This window comes from Eschrichtius robustus, chromosome 1, assembly GCF_028021215.1.
Source record: "Eschrichtius robustus isolate mEscRob2 chromosome 1, mEscRob2.pri, whole genome shotgun sequence".
NCBI lineage: Eukaryota > Metazoa > Chordata > Mammalia > Artiodactyla > Eschrichtiidae > Eschrichtius > Eschrichtius robustus.
In genome coordinates this window covers 76,771,030-76,794,302 of record NC_090824.1, presented here as the reverse complement: position 1 = coordinate 76,794,302, position 23,273 = coordinate 76,771,030, and the positions used below count along the sequence as shown (strand labels likewise).

The window sequence follows — 23,273 nt, the reverse complement described above, 5'->3', positions numbered from 1 at the left end:
TGAGATATCATCTCACACCGATCAGATTGGCCATCATCAAAAAATCTAGAAACAATAAATGCTGGAGAGGGTGTGGAGGAAAGGGAACACTCTTGCACTGTTGGTGGGAATGTAAATTGATACAGCCACTATGGAGAACAGTATGGAGGTTCCTTAAAAAACTACAAATAGAACTACCATACGACCCAGCAATCCCACTACTGGGCATATACCCTGAGAAAACCATAGTTCAAAAAGAGTCATGTACCAAAATGTTGATTGCAGCTCTATTTACAATAGCCAGGACATGGAAGCAACCTAAATGTCCATCGACAGATGAATGGATAAAGAAGATGTGGCACATATATACAATGGAATATTACTCAGCCATAAAAAGAAATGAAATGGAGGTATTTGTAATGAGGTGGATGGAGTTAGAGTCTGTCATACAGAGTGAAGTAAGTCAGAAAGAGAAAAACAAATACAGTATGGTAACACATATATACGGAATCTAAGGAAAAAAAAAAAAAAGCCACGAAGAACCTAGTGGCAAGATGGGAATAAAGACACAGACCTACTAGAGAATGGACTTGAGGATATGGGGAGGGGGTGGGGTGAGATGTGACAGGGTAAGAGAGTGTCATGGACATATATACACTACCAAATGTAAAATAGATAGCTAGTGGGAAGCAGCCACATAGCACAGGGAGATCAGCTCGGTGCTTTGTGACCACCTAGAGGGGTGGGATGGGGAGGGTGGGAGGGAGGGAGATGCAAGAGGGAAGAGATATGGGAACATATTGTATGTGTATAACTGATTCACTTTGTTATAAAGCAGAAGCTAACACACCATTGTAAGGCAATTATACTTCAATAAAGATGTTTAAAAAAAAAAACATTTTCAGAACTCTAATGGAAAACGGATGAATTCATAAAAGTGCTAACAAAAGATCAAGATGAAAAAAAAAATTAATTACATGGGACTGAGTGAACTGATGAGGATGATTATAATTTTTGTGACTTTCTGTTTGAATAAAAAAATAAAACCCAACAAGGACTCAGAGGCAAAAAATATACAAATCAATTTTCACTGCAAAGTAAAGGAGCTGTTACAGTGGAGGATTACTGGACTGAATGGCAATATTATGACATAGTATGAGTGTGTTTCGTGTTTGGTAATTGCAATCATTGTTGCTTTTGTTGTGGTCATCCATTTACAATGCTTGGTGTCAGTTTATTTATCTATTGTAAAAATAAAATACAGTGTGTGTTTGGAAAAAAAAAGAAATATATTAGCAGTATAATTAGACAACTGTATTGAATAAAAGGTTATATAACTTCAATCAAGAAAATAAATGTGGACTTGAGGGGAAAATTTTTTTCTAAATATTGATTTAAATTAATCACTTATCTCACTTAGCATTCCATAAGTGTTTTCTAAGTTGAAATAAACATTCATTGTAGGAAAGTGAAAACATAAATAAGTAAATTAACATAAAATAAGTCAATGTTTTCCATTTTCTTTATATGAGATTTTCATTAGATTACATTTTATTAGATTATATTGCATTACATTTATTAGACTTGTCACAGATGTTAAATGTAGCCAAGGATGAAACTAATTTTCCATTATTTTACATATTGTAAATTATTTGATCTTTTTATCCTATAGGGAATAAACAAACTCAAGTTTATATTCCAAAAACACAAACTCAAACTATAAAACTGACCCCTCAGATCAGGAATGTCAGTGGTATTTATTTATCAGTCACAGACTGATTGTTGCTGCTTCTTACTAAAACTAGATACATTTGTCCAGATGCTATCTGACCCAAATTGTCTTTCACTGTTGCCCTCATGATCAGAATAATATGGTTTTCATTCATTCCTAAGTTTCTTGTACAAAGTCTCCTCCTTTATTAATGTATACAACTTCTATATGTTATTAGCTCTGCTATTTAAACCTACCAGTTCTAGCTGAGGAGTGGCCTCTTCAAAGATATGTAGAAACAGTGAGATTCTTTTTTATCTCCGTGAATATACATGACAATCATTTGCAGGTCAGAAAAAAAAAAGAAGGGCAAGAAACATACATAAGATACAGACTGGCGATTAACCCCCAGAGGGAATTATTAAAATAAACATTCCAGGTACTTGTCCCTAGAGTTCAGAGCAAAGACTTACTCTCTCGTTATTTAAACAGATTGTGAATTCACCAAGTGTATCGATAGCCATGTGGATTTTCTCTAATAGGTGCTTTCCAGAAAAAGCAGTAACTCAAGTGTTTTGGTTGGTAGGGTGAGCAAATTTATAGAAAATGGATCTATCATATTTATGGACATGAGAAAACTATAATTCTATTAATTTGACTTTATCAATTTGAACATTTATAATCTGATAATTGAATTCATTTATTCAATTAAAATTAACATAAACAGTATCCACACATTGCAAGGCATATAAGGAAATTCATAGACTATAGACCAGTTCTTCACATAGAGAAAAATTTCCTTTTACCACATAAGGGAAGAAGAGAGAGAGAGAGGGTGAGAAAGCACACACACTCATGAGCTAGAACAAGCAGAGGAGGCTTTCACCAGGGTAATCAATAAATGATTAATGGTAATCAACAAATGATTAGTTAGTGGAGTTTAGCAGATTTAGAATTTCATGTAGTCCTTAATGAGAGGTTAAGTTTCATTTAACCTTTAACTTTGTCAAGGATGGACAGAAGTCATAGATATTGTGTTACTGACTGAGGTGAACTTAGCTAAGCTAAGTGAAAATTTTAAAAGTACACTTACACATAAGGGGAATAGGTCAGTGCTCAATCTACATAAATCCACTTATTTCAGTACCTCCCCTGTTTATCTGACTTTAGGTCTATTATTCAAGTCTTATTCCAGGCTAGATGATCATCTCCAGTGCTTTTCTTGCCTCCTTCAGAGCCTAGAGCCAGACCTAATGCTGAAATGAGAGCACAAAATAGGATATATTTGATTATTTGTGTACCTTTAACCTTTTAATCATGCAGTATAAATTTTAGAGATACAGTATATCCAGTTAACCATAATGGATATTTAATTATATGCACTTAGATATGTAAGGTTACTATCAGTAAGACACACATTTTATCATAAGTGGCCCATACTCTAACCATTATGTTTGACACCATCACTCAGAGTAGCATAAAAACTTCTTTCTTTCACATGGTAGTGGAATAGAAAATGGAAATCTTTGATAGCAATTCATGCATGTGAATCTTCATTCCTTCTTTGTGCTGTGTAATCTTAATGCAAGACAATGATTTTATCTAAGCTACAGCCCCTGGACCTTCTGTGTTTTTCTGAAGTATGCACATAAGTAGATTTGAAGGTGCTCATGGACTTGGCAAAGATAGGGTCCTAGACAGTGTGATTGCTTTCATTTTTTTTTTTTTACAAACTAATATTTGTTTATAAATATATGGCCATTTTCAGACTGTTGTCATAGGATAGTTCGTCATATATTCCTCTCTATAATTCCTAACAAGTGTAGTGATAGCATCAATATTTTGGAAGTGGTGACATTCTGTGATTCTCCAAGCCATGAATCAGGCATTTTATTCTTGCAGTTTTCTTGTCTATCTCTCTTTAAAAATAATTGCGTCCCTTGAAACAAATATGCAATTTTCTCTGCATTATGCAATAATTCAAAGAAAAAGTCATCCAATCTGATCAGTGTAACCAACAATTTAAGCCTGCCTAGATCCTTTTTCTCTAAGAATAATTTATTTGTTCTGGATTGATGTATTATTTTCTTAATTCCCAGTAAACATCATTACAGTGATTTTTGTTATCTTTTTTCCATTTGTACAAAAATCAAAATTTTTTCCAGTTTAACATCCCCTTTCCAGCCCTTTCTTCAGTTATTATTTTGGTATTTGAACTTTATCAGTATGGACACACATATTGTAAATGAAACATGCGATAGATGTGGTATGTAGGCAGGGTAATATGTCAGGATTATGTAACCTAACAGTTGCACTTGGACTTCAGAAGTAACATCAATATGAAATCCTGAATGCCTAATCTTCATCATTCAGTGATTTATTTTCCACTCTGAACTTCAAAAGACAGCAGTAGATAAAAGTATCCCTTAATAGGAGGCATAAAGGAGAAACCTCATTTGATTGTTTTAGAGTCCTCAGAGACTGGCAGTAAAAAGCAATTGGGACTGTTAAAAGAGTCTTTTGCCATTACAGAAAATGTGTCACCCCATTTTTTACCTCTCAATTGACAACATTTTAAAGGCATCAATCAGTAACCAAGAGGGTGTTGAAAGATGTCACTAGCTGTGAATTTTGAAGTTTTTGTATGATGTTTTGTCTTTTGTTGTAGTTTCTTTACTACAACAAGCATTGATGATTGTTCTATTCAGGCAAAATATATTCATTCCAGATAATTTTAATTCTAAATCTTATTAAAGGTGGATTTTTTCCATATTTTAACTTTAATCTGTTGGAATTTATTGATAAATGATGTGAGATAATTATTTACATCATTGTAATCAAAAATTAATTCCACTAAAATTTATAATATTTCCTTTATCATTTAAAGATATAGATAGACTAGTATCTGCTTCAGGTTTATCTATTTTTCTCCTTTTTTAAAAATAGCTTTTATTTTTTAGAGCAAGTTTAGGTTCACAGCGATATTGAGCAGATGGTATTTTCCATATACCCTTGCCTTCACACATGCATAGCCTCCCCTATTATCAACATCTCACACTAGAGTGGTACATTTGTTACAAATGATGAACCTACACTGATGCATAATTGTCCCTCAAAGTTCATAGTTTACACTATAGTTCACTCTTGGTGTTGTACGTTGGATGGAATTGGAAAAATCTACAATGATATATATCCATCATTATAGTATCATACAGAGTACTGTAATTTCATTGCCCTAAAACTCTCTTTGCTATTCATCCCTTTTTCCCCCAACCACTGGCAACTATACGACCTTTTTCCTGTCTCCATAGTTTTTCCTTTTCTAGAATGTCATATGGTTGGTATAAAACAGTATGTAGACTTTTCAGATTGGCTTATTTCATTTAGTAATATGCATTTAGGTTTTCTCCATGCTTTTTGATGGCTTGATAGCTCATTTCTTTTTAGCACTGACTAAAATTCCATTGTCTGGGTGTATCATAGTTTATTTAACCATAAACCTACTGAAGAACATCTTGGTTGCTTTCAAGTTTGGGCAATTATAAATAAAGCTGCTCTGAACATCTGTGTGCATTTTTTTCTGGACATAGTTTTCAATGCATCTGGGTAAATACAAAGGAGCACAACTGCTAAAACATATGGTAGTGTATGCTTAGTTTTGTAAGAAACCACCAGTTGTCTTCTGAAGCGACTATATCATTTTGCATTCCCACCAGCAATGAGGGAGAGTTCTTGTTGCTCAACATCCTTGCCAGCATTTGATGTTGTCAGTGTTCTGGATTTTGGCCATTCTAATAGCTGTGTAGTGGTATCTTATTAGTGTTTAATTTGCATGATCCTGGTGATACATGATGTATGACTTCTTTGGTGAGGTGTCTATTAACGTCTTTGCCCGTTTTTTAAAATAGGGCTGTTTGTTTTCTTATTGTTGAGTTTTTTTTTTGGTTTGTTTGTTTGTTTTTGTTTTTTTTTTTTTATATTGTTGAGTTTTAAGTGTTCTTTTCATACTTTGGATAGCAGCCTTTTTCAGATATGTATTTCACAAATTTGTTCTTCCTCTGTGGCTAGTCTTTTCATTCTCTTGACATGGTCATTTAGAGAGTGGAATTTTTTATTTTAATGAATCCAGCTTATCAATGCTTTCAGTCATAGATTGTGCCTTTAGTGGTATATCTGAAAAGTCATTGCCTAACTCGAGGTCATCTAGATTTTCTCCTGTGTTATCTTCTAGGAGTTTTATAATTTTACATTTTATGTTTAATTCTGTGATCTATTTTGAGTTAATTTTTGTGAAAAGTGTAAGATTTATGTCTAGATTTTTTTTTTTGCATGTGACTGTCCATTTGTTGAAAGTCTATCTTTCTCCATTGTATTACATCTGCTCCCTTGTAAAAGATCAGTTGACTACATTTATGCAGGTCTATTCTGTTCCACTGATTTATTTGTCTATTCTCTCTTATACTGTCTGTTAATTTTTGAGACTGTACCACATATTTTAATTTTACTTGTATTTTACAGAACATTTTAATTTCAGGAAAGACACATCGCTGCTTTAATCATTCAAAATTTTCTTAGCTATTTCTGTATTTTTTCAATGAAATAGAATTATTTTCTGAAGTTAAAACAAGTCCCACTGGGATCAGTCAATACAGTATTAAACTTATAACAAATGTAGGAGAAATGAACAACTTTACAAAATTGAGCATTTTCATCCAGAAACACTTTATGTACCTTTAACTCTGTTTTCTTTTATGGCTCACAACAAAGTTGTATCATCTTCATTAAATGAACAAGCAAAATTTTTGTTAAATGCAATGTTGCATATTTTGTAACTTTTGTTACTATAGTTAATGTGATCTTTTTCCTTAACAAAAATCATCTTAGTAATATAGGCATCTGAAAATGTTATTATATATATATATGGTAAATGTCAGCATTACTGAAATTTCATTTTTAAGTTTATTTTTATAAGGAAATTCATACCCCATAGAGCAGTTGTTATTATAGGGAAAAATCTTCTTTTACCATGTAAGGTGCTCTTTGAGAGAGGAAGAGGTGGGGGAGAGATGAGAGCGGTGAAGGGAAGAAGGTAGGGAGAGAGAGCGGGAAGTGGGAGAAGAGAGGAGACAGAAAGGAGAGAAGGGAGAAGGGTCTTTCACCATATTCAAAGCTCTTTATTGATTAATGGTAATCAATAAATGATTAATTAGTGGAGTTTAGCAGTCAACCACTCTGAAGATTCCAGATTTTGTTATGTCCTTTGTTAGGGTGTGTTATTTAGCAATATAAAAGGAAGTTCATGGATGCAATTCCTGTTAACTCTTATGGTAAAAAAATGTTATTGAGCAAGTAAATTGTGTTCATTCATATATGTAACTCATTCATGTTTCTCCAATAGTTGTAACTTTCTGAAAAAAATTAGATATAAGTGAGGGTAGTAATTATATAATATGGTGTCATATTCATGTCTAAGCCCATAGTACACATTGATAGTAGATTAATCACTCTTTACGACTAAGACTCAGATTTTTAAAAAATTTAGTACCCCATGCAGCCACTAGCAATCAATCAGAATTGCCATGAAAAATAAAAACTTAAAAAAAATCTCTGCTGAAATATATATGCCAGGTTTTAGTGTTGTAATACTGTCAGAGAAGGCTTTTGTAAGAAAAGAAATTGTTCTTAAATGCAGAATTTAGAAAGATAATATGTGGACAAAATTGGATGCCCAGAATGATTACCCAAGCTAGTTGGTAAGTTTGGAATATGCAGAATTTTCTAGAATAAAGCCAAAAGTTAAGGAGCAGTAATTCAAGGTCAAATTTCAGTAGAGCTAAACACATTCAAAAAGGGAAAAGAAGGGGATTAAGAGAGAAAATAATAAGTTTGATTTTTAAGTGTGGTTATTCTTTTAAATAATTTGAAGTTTTGTACTTGCCTTTGGGAGACCTCATTGTATAGTTTCAATAAATTACAATCAGTATTATTAGTTTCATTTAATCCACAGGCTGTGTAACCAGAACAACTTACTACTCCCTCTGCTTTCACTTTTGCTACATTATATTCTCCACTTAAGAGGGCAGAGGCGTATCAAACTTTAAATGTATACAACATCCCATCCCTTCCATTCTCAAAACATTTTAATGGCTTTATATGGCCAATAAAAAAGGAACCACAAAGGCTGAATACTCTGGTCACTTCCTTTTCATAAAACCTATGTGCATATTTTTCTTCCTTGTATTCATCAACCTCCTTCATAAAGGTCTGTCTTCAGTACCTACAAGCTTTCTCACATCACAACATCTATATACATTGGCCCTTCTGCCTGGAATGCTCTTTTCCCCACTCAAAGGTCTAATTCTTTAGCTTGTCTAATGTATTGGTGTAAACACCTCCTCCTTAAAGTGGTTTTCTGAGAACACCACACCTAACATAGATTCCGCCTACTTATTATTCTTTCTAGGAGAGGGACCAGGTCTGTATCATTAAGCACGTATCCGCATTGCTTTGTACAGTATTTGCTACCTAGAAAATCTTCTTTAAAAAGTTTAAAAGTTTTTAAATGTTTAAAAATATATTTTAAAATTCAGTCATAAATGTCTGAATTTAGTTAAAAGAACATTGAACATCCATGCTGCCTGGTATAGCAAGATACAATGAGCAGTTCATGATTTTAATCTTTACTTTTTCAGATGATGTTTTGCTGAGAAAACAATTTGGGTTGTCAAAGAAATGTCTGGAATGATTATTTCTAAGCACACAATATATTATACTAAAGATGATTAGCCTATTGAAGCTATACAGTGAAAAATTCTTCAAATCCTCATTCAAATCAGAACTTCTCTGTGAAATCTCTATATGGTTGTCATATACTGGTAGATATTTTAACACCTATTAAGTTACTACATACGGCATAGAAATTAAAATTAACACTAAACACCATATAAGGTGCTGTCTTGGTAAAATTTCCTATTTTTAAAGATTGATTCACTGAAATATTATATTTTTAGAAGAATTTTTTTTCTATGGATTTTAAACCTCCATCACAGTTGTTTGCCAAATTATAAGAAAAGGAAGTACGCAATGAATGCATTCTTATTTATGTATTACATCTGTTCTAAAACATTTCAACTAGAATTTTAAATAAAAAATATCTTAATAATTCCATGAATTTTTACAAAAGAAAATTCATATTATTTAACATTTTTATTTATAATATTTCTATGTATATTTAAGACTCAACATCCCCAAACAGCAGAGAACACGAAACAATCATTTGTTAGAGACAATGTTTAGTGGGTGAGCCAAGAACCAATATGCTGGCTGCTCAGTCTCTTAATGGCTGCCTTCATTTCCTGATTCCTCAGAGTATAAATAATTGGATTAAGAAGAGGGGTGATTATAGAGTAAAACACAGAAAGAAACTTATCTACAGAGTAACTATTAAATGGGAAAGCATAGATGGAGATAGCAGGACCAAAGAAGAGAGTGACCACAGTGATGTGAGCAGAGAGTGTGGACAGAGCCTTGGAGGATGCACTGTAGGAGTGATGCCAGATGGTGACCAGCATGACAGCATAGGATATGAGCAAGAGAATTAAGCAGACCAGGGACAGGAGCCCACTGTTCACAATCACCAGGAGCTCTAGGGTGTAGGTATCAGTGCAGGCAAGCTTGATGACCAGGGGGAGGTCACAGAAAAAGCTGTCCAAAACATTTGGACCACAGAAAGGTAAACCCACTGTGAAAATCATCTGGCTTGTGGTATGTGTGAGCCCAATCACCCACGAGAGCAGTAGAAACACAATGAGCACCTTGTGACTCATGATGGTCTTGTAGTGCAAGGGTTTGCATATGGCGACATACCTGTCGACGGCCATAGCTATCAGAAGAGACATCTCTCCACCTCCAAAGAAGTGCATGAAAAACATCTGGGTCATGCAGCCCCACCAAGAGATGGTCTTGCATTTTCTAAGGAAGTCTGATATCACTTTGGGAGTCACAGCAGAGGAAAGACATAAGTCAAAAAATGATAAATTTGCCAGAAAGAAATACATGGGGGAGTGAAGATGGTTATCAAATATCACAGAAATCACAATGAGGAGGTTTCCTACTATGATGGCTACATAGACAAGAAAGAAGATTGCAAAAAAGAATATTTGAGTTTCTTGAGAAGTAGAAAGTCCCAGCAAAATGAACTCAGAAACACCTGATCTGTTATTCAGGAGATCCATTCATCCTTCTGCAAGATTTTTTCAGAAGTTGTCTGAAAGGGGAAAACACACAAGACCTGATAGGGACTAATAGGTCAGGGAACCTAATATTTTCTTAAGCATCCTGTTTCTTATTAAGGGAAACAACACTTTTGATAATATGATTGCTTTGTAAGCATTTTGCAGTTGAAGATATTTCACAGGACCACAGACCATAAAAGTGTGGTGGTTATGAAGCCAACTAAATCAAATTTTCTCTTGGTTAGTACAAGGTAAGATCAGTTAGACATTGAGAAAATTTGACTCCCTTCATGTTCAGCTCCAGATCACACTGTGTATAAACACTTAGTTTATTAGAGTGACAGAGAAGAGTTTTCAAAAGCTTCCGGAGGTAGATTTCAGCCTTTTGTGGTTCTCAGGATGTACATCACTAATGTATTTTTGTGACATCCTCAGTATGCAGTAAAAAGTTTGCCGTATTAAAAAAAATTGCTGAAATCACATGATGTGCATTATGCTTCCTGAAACGAACTAATTAGAGACCCATATTGTTGCTAGAAAATTGAATGTTGAGACGGTTATATAGTGTACTGAGATCAAACCCAATTACTGAGGTTTTACACGTGAATGACCAGATTGACTCTCAAAATTACAGATGATCATCTCACATATTTGCCTAACTCTTCCTTTTATGTGGCTATAAAAATAAGTGTATCCCATCTGTGCACTCTTATCCTACTGTTGGAAAATTGGATCAAATGACCATTTTTATCTGATATTTGATTTTAATTCACATGTTTTCATATATATAATGAGTGTGTAGAAATACCAAAAGCACTGTTATTAAGACTATGAACTAGTGATGTTTTCAAGGTAGTCTTGTTGAACTTTTCTCTCTTAAAGAGATGTAAGGAGTAAGTTGAATGAATCATTTACCATTGTGAAACCGAACAAACAAAAAGTATGACGTATTATTTGAGTGAAGTGACATCTTTGGATAGTTACTTATCCCCTTTGGACTTGTTTCCTCTCATTGTTTTTCCCTGAGGTTAATTTAACCTTTAACTTTGACAAGGATGGACAGAAGTCATGGATATTGTGGTACTGATTGAGGTGGACTCTGCTAAGCTAAATGAATTTTTAAAAATACTTACACATAAGGGGAATAGGTCAGTGCTTGATCTACATAAATCCACTTATTTCAGTGCCTCCCCTGTTTATCTGATTTTAGGTCTATTATTCAAGTCTTATTCCAGGCTAGATGATCATCTCCAGTGCTTTTCTTGCCTCCTTCAGAGCCTAGAGCCAGACCTAATGCTGAAATGAGAGCACAAAATAGGATATATTTGATTATTTGCGTACCTTTAACCTTTTAATCATGCAGTATAAATTTTAGAAATACAGTATATCCAGTTGACCATAATGAACATTTAATTAAATGCACTTAGCTATGTAAGGTTGCTATCAGTAAAATACATTTTTTCGTTAAATGGCCCATACTCTAACCATTGTTTGATACCATCACTCAGAGGAGCATAAAAACTTCTTTCACATGGTAGTGGAATAGAAAATGGAAATCTTTGATAGTTATTCATGCATGTGAATCCTCATTTCTTCTGTTTGCTTTGTACTCTTAATATAAGACAATGATATTATCTAAGCTACAGCCCCTGGACCTTCTGTGATTTTCTGATGTATGCAAATATGTAGATTTGAAGGTGCTCATGGACTTAGCAAAGATAGGGTCCTAGACAGTGTGATTTCTCTCATTTTTTTTTTTTACAAACTAATATTTGTTTATAAATATATGGCCATTTTCAGACTATTGTCATAGGAGATTTCATCATATATTCCTAACAAGTGTAATGAAAGCATCAATATTTTGGAAGTGGTGACATTCTATGATTTTCCAAGCCATGAATCAGGCATTTTATCCTTGCAGTTCTATTATCTATCTAGTTTTAAAAATAATTGCATCCCTAGAAACAAATATGCAACTTTCTCTATATTATACAATAGTTCAAAGAATAAAGTCATTCAATCTGATCAGTATAGCCAAACAATTAAAACATACCTTGAAAACATACCCTTGTCTCTAAGAATAATTTATTTGGCCTGGATTGCGATATTATTTTCTTAATTCCTAGTAAACATGATTAGAGTGATTTTTGTATCTTTTTTCCATTGGTATAAAAATCAAGTTTTTTTCCAGTGCAATTTCCCCTTTCCAACCCTCACATCAGTTATTTTTTTGGCATTTGAATTTTATCATTTTATCATTCATTTATACTGTAAATGAAACTAGTGTGATAGATGTGGTATATAGGTAGAGTAATATGTCAGGATTATGTAACCTACCAGTTGCACTTGGACTTCAGTAGTAACATCAATACGAAATCCTGAATGTGTAATCTTCATCATCCAGTGATTTTATTTTCCACTCTGAACTTCAAAAGACAACAGTATATAAATGTATCCCTTAATAGGAGGCATAAAGGAGAAATCTCATTTGATTGTTTCAGAGTCCTCAGAGACTGACAGTAAAAAGTAATTGGGATTGTTAAAAGAGACTTTTGCCATTACAGAAAATGAGACACCATTTTTCACTTCTCAAATTGACAGTACTTTAAGGGAACAACAAATAATCAAGAGGGTATTGGAAGATGTCACTAGCTGTGAATTACGGGATTTTCATATAATTTTTTCTTTTGTTGTAGTTTAATTTCTAAAATAAGCACTGAGAAACGCTATATTTAGGCAAATATAAATATTCTAGATGACTTTATAAATTTTATTAGGTTGAAAATTTCATATTTAAACTGAAATCTGTTGGAATTTATTGAGAAATGATATGAGGAAATTTTTCATCATTCCAATGAAATAATTTATTCCACTAACAATTTGTTATTTTTTTATAACTTAGTAAATTGGTAGATAGATCAGGCTCTCCTTTAGGTCTGCCCATTTTCTTCCTTGTTTTGCCTGTTAACTTTTGAGGAGGTACTGCACACTATTTTTACTCATTTTGATGGTATATTTTAATGTTAGGAAGGGCATGTCCTTTCTCATTGTTTTATTCATTCAAAGTGTTTTTGTATATTTTCATTTTTTTTTAATTGATTTATTTTTGGCTGTGTTGTGTCTTCATTGCTGTGTGCAGGCTTTCTCTAGTTGCGGCACGCGGGGGCTACTCGTTGTCGCGGTGCATGGGTTTCTCATTGCAGTGGTTTCTCTTTTTGAGGAGCACGGGCTCTAGGTGCACTGGCTTCAGTAGTTGTGGCTCGCGGGCTCTAGAGCACGGGCTCAGTAGTTGTGGCACACGGGCTTAGTTGCTCCGTGGCATGTGGGATCTTCCTGGACCAGGGCTCGAACACGTGTCCACTGCATTGGCAGGCGGGTTCTTAACCACTGCGCCACCAGGGAAGCCCCTTTCATATCTTTTTATTCTAAATTAAATTGATTTCTTTTCTAAAATTGAAACAAGTTCCACTAGTTATTTTGATATCACAATATTAAACTTATAAAAATGTAGATAGAAATGAACAGAATTACAAAATTGAGTATTTGGGAAAGATTTTATGTCCTTTTAAACACTTGCCTACATTTATGACACAACAAAATGTTGTCATACTTGTTATTTCAACACATTTTTTGGTAACACATTTTTTGTTAAATGTAATTTTGCATATTTTGTACTTTGGTGCTATATTTAATATGAGTTTTTCCTTAACATGATTGATCTTACTGCTATTGATTTCATTTTACCTATTTAGGTGGTAAATGGTATCATTGCTGAAATCTCGTTGCTAAAAGTTTTTCTATTACATTCTCTTCTGTGTCTTAGGTTACTGATAAAATGATCTCCAAACATTAATAATATATTTTTCTATTACTTTTTAGTGTGCTATGATGTTAAAATTTTCAAGCAATATTGAATAACAGTGATGATAACTGCAAAGGGCAAAACTTGTTAGCTTCCCAACCATGATTCTCTTCCTTCTTGATAATGAAACCTCATTTTCTTGGGATCAGTTGCCTATATGCTTCCATGGAGTCTTAAACCCTGTCCAAAAAGCTGCATCTCACCAGCCTGGGCCAATCCCAACTCCACTATTTTTCTCACCAGTGTCTAGTTTAGCCATGAGCATAGACCACAGAGCAGGGACTGCTATTGTCTGCTGTGCGGCCTTCTCCCATTCCTCAATTGCAACAGATACCTGAATTCATTTAGAGACATTGTACAACCGCCCTTGCAATTAGAGGTGGCAAATAACATGAAAGAAAACAATATCATCAGGTAGCTACTTGGTAAAATTTCTCTATAGGGTCGGACTCATTGGCAAGTTATACTCTTTGCCTCTCCCTTGCCCCATATTGTCTCAGGTCTATTTTGGAAAAGTGTTTGCTTTTATGCTAACATTAAATACTGTAAATATTTAGTTATATACTGTTAGTTTAGTATTATAAGTTTTTTTTTTAATATACAGCAGGTTCTTATTAGTCATCAATTTTATACACATCAGTGTATACATGTCAATCCCAATCGCCCAATTCATCACACCCCCCCCACCCCCCACTGCTTTCCCCCCTTGGTGTCCATACATTTGTTCTCTACATCTGTGTCTCTATTTCTGCCCTGCAAACTGGTTGATCTGTACCATTTTTCTAGGTTCCACATATATGCGTTAATATATGATATTTGTTTTTCTCTTTCTGACTTACTTCACTCTGCATGACAGTCTCTAGATTCATCCACGTCTCTACAAATGATCCAATTTCGTTCCTTTTTATGGCTGAGTAATATTCCAGTGCATATATGTACCACACCTTCTTTATCCATTCATCCATTGATGGGCATTAAGGTTGCTTCCATGACCTGGCTATTGTAAATAGCGCAGCAATGAACACTGGGGTGCATGTGTCTTTTTGAATTACGGTTTTCTCTGGGTATATGCCCAGTAGTGGGATTGCTGGACCATATGGTAATTTTATCTTTAGTTTTTAAAGGAACCTCCATACTGTTCTCCATAGTGGCTGTATCAATTTACATTCCCACCAACAGTGCAAGAGGGCTCCCTTTTCTCCACACCCTCTCCAGCATTTATTGTTTGTAGATTTTCTGATGATGCCCATTCTAACTGGTGTGAGGTGATACCTCATTGTAGTTTTGATTTGCATTCCTCTAATAATTAGTGATGTTGAGCAGCTTTTCATGTGCTTCTCAGCCATCTGTATGTCCTCTTTAGAAAAATGTCTATTTAGGTCTTCTGCCCATTTTTTGATTGGGTTGTTTGTTTTTTTAATATTGAGCTGCATGAGCTGTTTATGTATTTTGGAGATTAATCCTTTGTCTGTTGATTCATTTGCAAATATTTTCTCCCATTCTGAGGGTTGTCTTTTTGTCTTGTTTGTAGTTTCCTTTGCTTTGCAAAAGCTTTTTTTTTTTTTTTAATTTTTAAATTTATTTATTTATTTTTGGCTGTGTTGGGTCTTCGTTTCTGTGCGAGGGCTTTCTCTAGTTGCAGCGAGTGGGGGCCACTCTTCAACGCGGTGCGTGGGCCTCTCACTATCGTGACCTCTCTTGTTGCGGAGCACGGGCTCCAGATGCACAGGCTCAGTAGTTGTGGCTCACGGGCTTTGTTGCTCCGCGGCATGTGGGATCTTCCCAGACCAGGGCTCGAACCCATGTCCCCTGCATTGGCAGGCAGATTCTTAACCACTGCGCCACCAGGGAAGCCCCCTGCAAAAGCTTTTAAGTTTCATTAGGTCCCATTTGTTTATTTTTGTTTTTATTTCCATTACTCTAGGAGGTGGATCAAAAAAGATCTTGCTGTGATTTATGTGAAAGAGTGTTCTTCCTATGTTTTCCTCTAAGAATTTTATAGTGTCCAATCTTACATTTAGGTCTCTAATCCATTTTGAGTTTATTTTTGTGTATGGTGTTAGGGAGTGTTCTAATTTCATTCTTTTACATGTAGCTGTCCAGATTTCCCAGCATCACTTATTGAAGAGACTGTCTTTTCTCCATTGTATATCCTTGCCTCCTTTGTCATAGATTAGTTGACCATAGGTACATGGGTTTATCTCTGGGCATTCTATCCTATTCCATTGATCTATGTTTCTGTTTTTGTGCCAGTACCATATTGTCTTGATTACTGTAGCTTTGCAGTATAGTCTGATGTCAGGGAGTCTGATTCCTCCAGCTCAGATTTTTCCCCTCAAGACTGCTTTGGCTATTCAGGGTCTTTTTTGTCTCCATGCAAATTTTAAGTTTTTTTGTTCTAGTTCTGTAAAAAATGCCATTGGTAATTTGATAGGGATTGCATTGAATTTGTAGATTGCTTTGGGTAGTATAGTCATTTTCACAATATTGATTCTTCCAGTGTAAGAACATGGAATATCTTTCCATCTGTTGGTATCATCTTTAATTTCTTTCTTCAGTGTCTTATAGTTTTCTGCATACAGGTATTTTGTCTCCCTAGGTAGGTTTATTCCCAGGTATTTTATTCTTTTTGTTGCAATGGTAAATGAGAGTGTTTCCTTAATTTCTCTTTCATATTTTTCATCATTAGTGTATAGGAATGCAAGAGATATCTGGGCATTGATTTTGTATCCTGCAACTTTACCAAATTCATTGATAAGCTCTAGTACTTTTCTGCCGGCATCTTTAGGATTCTCTATGTATAATATCATGTCATCTGCAAACAGTGAACAGTTTTACTTCTTCTTTTCCAATTTGTATTACTTTTCTTTTTCTCCTCTGCTGTGGCTAGGACTTCCAAAACTATGTTGAATAATAGTGGTGAGAGTGGACATCCTTGTCTTGTTCCTGATCTTAGAGGAAATGTTTTCAGTTTTTCACCATTGAGAATGATGTTTGCTGTGAGTTTGTCGTATATGGCCTTTATTATGTTGAGGTAGGTTCCCTCTGTGCCCACTTTCTGGAGAGTTTTTATCATAAATGGGTGTTGAATTTTGTCAAAAGCTTTTTCTGCAGCTACTGAGATGATCATATGGTTTTTCTTCTTCAATTTGTTAATGTGGTGTATCACATGGATTGATTTGCGTATATTGAAGAATCCTTGCATCCCTGGGATAAATCCCACATGGTCGTGGTGTATGATCCTTTTACTGTGTTGTTGGATTCTGTTTTCTAGAATTTTGTTGAGGATTTTTGCATCTATATTCATCAGTGATATTGGTCTGTAATTTTCTTTTTTTGTAGTATCTTTGTCTGGTTTTGGTATCAGGGTGATGGTGGCCTCATAGAATGAGTTTGGGAGTGTTCCTTCCTCTGCAATTTTTTGGAAGAGTTTGAGAAGGATGGGTGTTAGCTCGTCTCTAAATGTTTGATAGAGTTCACCTGTGAAGCCATCTGGTCCTGGAGTCTTGTTTGTTGGAAGATTTTTAATCACAGTTTCAATTTCATTACTTGTGATTGGTCTGTTCATATTTTCTATTTCTTCGTGGTTCAGTCTTGGAAGGTTATACCTTTCTAAGAATTGGTCCATTTCTTCCAGGTTGTCCATTTTATTGGCATATAATTGTTCGTAGTAATCTCTCATAATCCTTTGTATTTCTTCAGTGTCAGTTGTGATTTCTCCTTTTCCATTTCTAATTTTATTGATTTGTGTCCTCTCCCTCTTTTTCTTGAGGAGTCTGGCTAATAGTTTATCAATTTTGTTTATCTTCTCAAAGAACCAGCTTTTAGTTTTATTGATCTTTGCTATTGTTTTCTTTGTTTCTATTTCATTTATTTCTGCTCTGATCTTTATGATTTCTTTCCTTCTGCTAACTTTGGGTTTTGTTTGTTCTTCTTTCTCTAGTTCCTTTAGGTGTAACGTTAGATTGTTTATTTGAGACTTTTCTTGTTTCTTGAGGTAGGCTTGTATAGCTATAAACTTCCCTCTTAAAACTTCTTTTGCTGCATCCCATAGGTTTTGGATCATCGTGTTTTCATTGTCATTTTTTTCTAGGTACTTTTTGATTTCCTCTTTGATTTCTTCAGTGATCTCTTGTTTATTTAGTAACGTATTGTTTAGCCTCCATGTGTTTGTGCTTTTTACGTTTTTTTCCCTGTAATTGATTTCTAATCTCATAGCATTGTGGTCAGAAAAGATGCTTGATATGATTTCAATTTTCTTTAATTTACTGAGGCTTGATTTGTGACCCAAGATATGATCTATCCTGGAGAATGTTCTGTGCGCACTTGAGAAGAAAGTGTAATCTGTGGTTTTTGGATGGAATGTCCTATAAATATCAGTTAAATCTATCTGGTCTCTTGTGTCATTTAAAGTTTGTGTTTCCATATTAATTTTCTGTCCATTGGTGTAAGTGGGGTGTTAAAGTCCCCCACTATTACTGTGTTACTGTTAATTTCCTCTTTTATAGCTGTTAGTAGTTGCCTTATGTATTGAGGTGCTCCTATGTTGGGTGCATATATATTTATAATTGTTATATCTTCTTCTTGAATTGATCCCTTGATCATTATTTAGTGTCCTTCCTTGTCTCTTGTAACATTCTTTGTTTTAAAGTCTATTTTATCTGATATGAGTATTGCTACTCCAGCTTTCTTTTGATTTCCATTTGCATGGAATATCTTTTTCCATTCCCTCACTTTCAGTCTGTATCTGTCCCTAGGTCTGAAGTGGGTCTCTTGTAGACAGCATATATATGGGTCTTGTTTTTGTATCCATTCAGCAAGCCTGTGTCTTTTGGTTGGAGCATTTAATCCATTCATGTTTAAGGTAATTATTGATATGTATGTTCCTATGACCATTTTCTTAATTGTTTTGGGTGTGTTTTTGTAGGTCCTTTTCTTCCCTTGTGTTCCCCACTTAGAGAAGTTCCTTTAGCATTTGTTGTAGAGCTGGTTTGGTGGTGCTGAATTCCCTTAGCTTTTGCTTGTGTGTAAAGCTTTTGATTTCTCCATCAAATCTGAATGAGATCCTTGCTGGGTAGAATAATCTTGGTTGTAGGTTCTTCCCTTTCATCACTTTAAATCTGTCATGCCACTATGCCACTCCTTTCTGGCTTGCAGAGTTTCTGCTGAGAAATCAGCTGTTAACCTTATGGGAGTTCCCTTGTATGTTATTTGTCGTTTTTCCCTTGTTGCTTTCAATAATTTTTCTTAGTCTTTAATTTTTTCCAGTTTGATTACTATGTGTCTCAGCGTGTTACTCCCTGGATTTCTCCTGTATGGGACTCTCCGCACTTCCTGGACTTGGGTGGCTATTTCCTTTCCCATGTTAGGGAAGTTTTCGACTATAATCTCTTCATAGATTTTCTCGGGTCGTTTCTCTCTCTCTTCTCCTTCTGGGACCCCTATAATGCGAATGTTGTTGCATTTAATGTTTTCCCAGAGGTCTCTTAGACTGTCTTCATTTCTTTTCATTCTTTTTTCTTTAGTCTGTTCCACAGCAGTGAATTCCACCATTCTGTCTTCCAGGTCACTTATCCGTTCTTCTGCCTCAGTTATTCTGCTATTGATTCCTTCTAGTGTATTTTTCATTTCAGTTATTGTATTGTTCATCTCTCTTTGTTTGTTCTTTAATTCTTCTAGGTCTTTGTTCAACATTTCTTGCATCTTCTCAATCTTTGCCTCCATTGTTTTTCCAAGGTCCTGGATCATCTTCACTATCATTATTCTGAATTCTTTCTGGAAGGTTGCCTCTCTCCACTTCATTTAGTGTTTTTCTGGGTTTTTATCTTGTTCCTTCATCTGGTACATAGCCTTCTGCCTTTTCATCTTGTCTATCTTTCTGTGAATGTGGTTTTTGTTCCACAGGCTGCAGGATTGTAGTTCTTCTTGCTTCTGCTCTCTGCCCTCTGGTGGATGAGGTTCTCTAAGAGGCTTGTGCAAGTTTCCTGATGGGAGGGATTGGTGGTGGGTAGAGTTGGGTGTTTCTCTGGTGGGCAGAGCTCAGTAAAACTTTAATCTGCTTGTCTGCTGATGGGTGGGGCTGGGTTCCTCCCTGTTTGTTGTTTGGCCTGAGGCAACCCAACCTTGGATCCTACCCGGGTTGGTGGGGCTAATGGTGGACTCTGGGAAGGCTCATGCCAAGGAGTACGTCCCAGAACTTCTGCTGCCAGTGTCCTTATCCTCATGGTGAGACACAGCCACCTGCCGCCTCTGCAGGAGACACTCCAACACTAGCATGTAAGTCTGGTTCAGTCTCCTGTGGGGTCACTGTTACTTCCCTTGGGTCCCGATGCACACAATACTTTGTGTATGCCCCCCAAGAGTGGAGTCTCTGGTTCCCCCAGTCCTGTCGAAGTCCTGCAATCAAATCCTGCTCACCTTCAAAGTCTGATTCTCTGGGAATTCCTCCTCCCATTGCCAGACCCCCAGCTTGGGAAGCCTGACGTGGGGCTCAGAACCTTCACTCCAGTGGGTGGACTTCTGTGGTATAAGTGTTCTCCAGTTTGTGAGTCACCTACCCAGGAGTTATGGGATTTGATTTTATTGTGATTGCGCCCATCCTACCGTCTCATTGTGGCTTCTCCTTTGTCTTTGGATGTGGGGTATCTTCTTTGGTGAGTTCCAGTGTCTTTCTGTCGATGATTGTTCAGCAGTTAATTGTGATTCTGGTGCTCTCGCAAGAGGGAATGAGAGCACGTGCTTCTAGTCCGCCATCTTGAACCAATCTAACTATAAATTAATGATGATATAAAATAACAGTTAAGTATCCAAAAAAGGCAAAAAACACAAAATTGGAAAAAAACAGATAAAACAAATATAAACAGAAAGTTTGTCAATTTTAACCAAACTGTATCTATAAGCATAATATATGTAAATGGCTTAATAGCCCAATTAAACACAGAGATTTTCACATTCGATAAAATGTATGTTTCAGACAAGAAGCCATCATTAAAAATAAAGATACGTAGATTAAAAGTAAAAGGACAGAAAAATAAAAAGTATGTTAATGTGTTATTGTTTAACTAAACTGTGGTTTATTAATTTACTACTGATGCTGTAACAAATTACCACAAGCTAGTGACTTAAAATAGCAAAAATATTATCTTACAATTTTTAGGTCAGAAGTCTGATGCAGTCTCACTGGGATAAACTCACAGTGTTGGCAGAGTTGCATTTCTTTCTGGTGGCCATAGGAAAGAATCCATTTCCTTGTCTTCTTCAGTTAAACCAAAAGAAAGCAGAAAAAGTAGAGTAATATAAAACATCTGGCAAGAAAGCAAATTTTAATCTAACCATATCAATAATAATCTCAGCGACTTCCCTGGTGGTGCAGTGGTTAAGAATCCACCTGCCAATGCAGGGGACATAGGTTCGAGCCCTGGCCCAGGAAGATCCCACATGCCGTGGAGCAACTGAGCCCATGCGCCACAACTACTGAGGCTGTGCTCTAGAGCCTGTGAACCACAACTACCGAGCCCACATGCCACAACTACTGAAGCCCGCACACCTAGAGCCCATGCTCTGCAACAAGAGAAGCCTCTGCAATGAGAAGCCCACGCACCGCAATGAAGAGTATCCTCCACTCGCCACAACTGGAGAAAGCCCGCGTGCAGCAACGAAGACCCAACGCAGCCAAAACTAAATAAATAAATAAATAAATAAATAAATAAATAAATAAATAAATAGTAATCTCATTAAATGTAAATGGTCTGTCATTTTTCACTATCGTCATGCATTTATATATGCATATATATGTATATATGTATGTCATATATACACATGACAAGTCCCATGAGTTATCTACTATTTTTTTGTGTAGTCAATATTCAGTGTGTACTTATTTACATGTATCAACATAGTTGACTTCTACTTCTTTATTCCTTCCTTCACACTAGTATTCTCCTCCAGCATTATTTTCTTTTACCTGAAGAACTATTATTAATATTTATTTAGTGCAAGTTTTTAAACAACAGATTTGCTCATTTTTGTTTTTTTGAAAATGTCTTTATTTCACCTTCACTTAAAGACTGTGTTTTAATCTCATCTAGACTTTTAGGTTGGTATTATTTTCTTTCAGCACATTAAAGACATCACTCCATTGTCCTCGGGATCCCATGTTTCTGTTATGGAGAAAGCTGTCCATCTTACTGTTATTCCCTTCAAATCAACAAGTGTCTCCTCACCCCAGAGGCATCTAAGAGTCTTTCTTTAATTTTTATCTGTCTTATATTAATGTGTTTGGGTGTTTTATTGGTCATTCATAGAGTTTTTGTATACATGGGTTGATGTCTTTTATCAGTTTGTAAACAATCTTGGTTATCTCTTCAAATATTGCATTTCTCCCCTCTCCCTATCCTACTTGAACTTCAATTGCACATATGTAAGACTTTTTTATTGTATCTCACAAATCTCTAATGTCCTTTCCTTTATTTTTCATTCTTTTTCCTATTTACATTTCAATTTGAATATTTTCTGTTGACTTAACTTCCAGTTCACCTTTTTGTCTTCTTCTGTGTTTAATCTTATTTTAAACTTATCTAATATATTTTTTATTTCAGATTTTTTTCAGTTCTAGAATTTCCTTTTAATTCTTTTTATGGATTCCAATTCTCTGTTGAAGTTATCTCTTTTTTTAACCTATTTACTACACTTTTTCTTCTGTTATCTTGAACATACTAATAGCAAAAATTGTAATGTTATTTTATTCACTTTCATATTCTGCATAATCTCTGCTTCTATTTTAGTTATCTATATTTTTTATCTTATATTTTGATAATATATTTCTATCCTTTGGTATTTCTAGTGATTTTCTATTAAATTATGGATATTTTTTATTACAAATTGTAAGCTATACAGGCTCCAGATCATGTTACTTTCCCCAAAAGAAGGTTCATGCATCTCACTATTAGATCAATATAGTGGAGGTAAATTCCCTTAACCCATTGTTTCTCAAATGGGGGCAAATTTGCCCTCTAGAGGACATTAGGCAAAGCTAGAGATATTTTTGATTGTTACAACTGAGGAGATGCTACTAGCACCTAGTAAATAGAGGTCAGGAATGCTGCTAAACAATCTGTATTACATAGGATAACCTTCCACAACAAAGAATTGTGTGGCCCCAAATGTCAATAATGCCAAGGCTGAGAAACCCTGCCTTAATCCAAACAGGGATTTTGTTGGGTTTAACCTCATTTGCGGTCTTAATAACACTCAGTCTATCTATGGTTCATCCATAGACCTCAAGGATTAAAACTGAACCCTGATGTATTCTCTGGATTTTTATTTCATTTATGTAAGATTTAAATTTATAAATGATAGAAGTGGGTGTAGAGACAACAGAATGTAAGGCTTCCATTTTCTTGGGGGGGTATCTAGTAATACTAGAGCAGCTCTGGAGTATTTTCCTGATCATAGGCCATTTTTCAAGTTATGTGATCTTGGAACCAAC

At 35.2% G+C, this 23,273-nt stretch overlaps 1 protein-coding gene across 1 annotated transcript; it reads right to left on the bottom strand.

Annotated features, from left to right (window-relative positions):
• Positions 1 to 8,982: 8,982 nt before the first annotated feature.
• Positions 8,983 to 9,924, bottom strand: LOC137759212 (olfactory receptor 4K13-like). Its single transcript, XM_068535190.1, has one exon. It carries the CDS (start codon positions 9,922 to 9,924, stop codon positions 8,983 to 8,985), a length of 942 nt encoding a protein of 313 aa, XP_068391291.1.
• Between the last annotated feature and the right edge of the window lie 13,349 nt (positions 9,925 to 23,273).

Coding starts and splice junctions, on each gene's coding strand:
- LOC137759212 (XM_068535190.1), bottom strand. CDS start 9,924: ATGGATCTCCTGAATAACAGATCAGGTGTTTCTGAGTTCATTTTGCTG.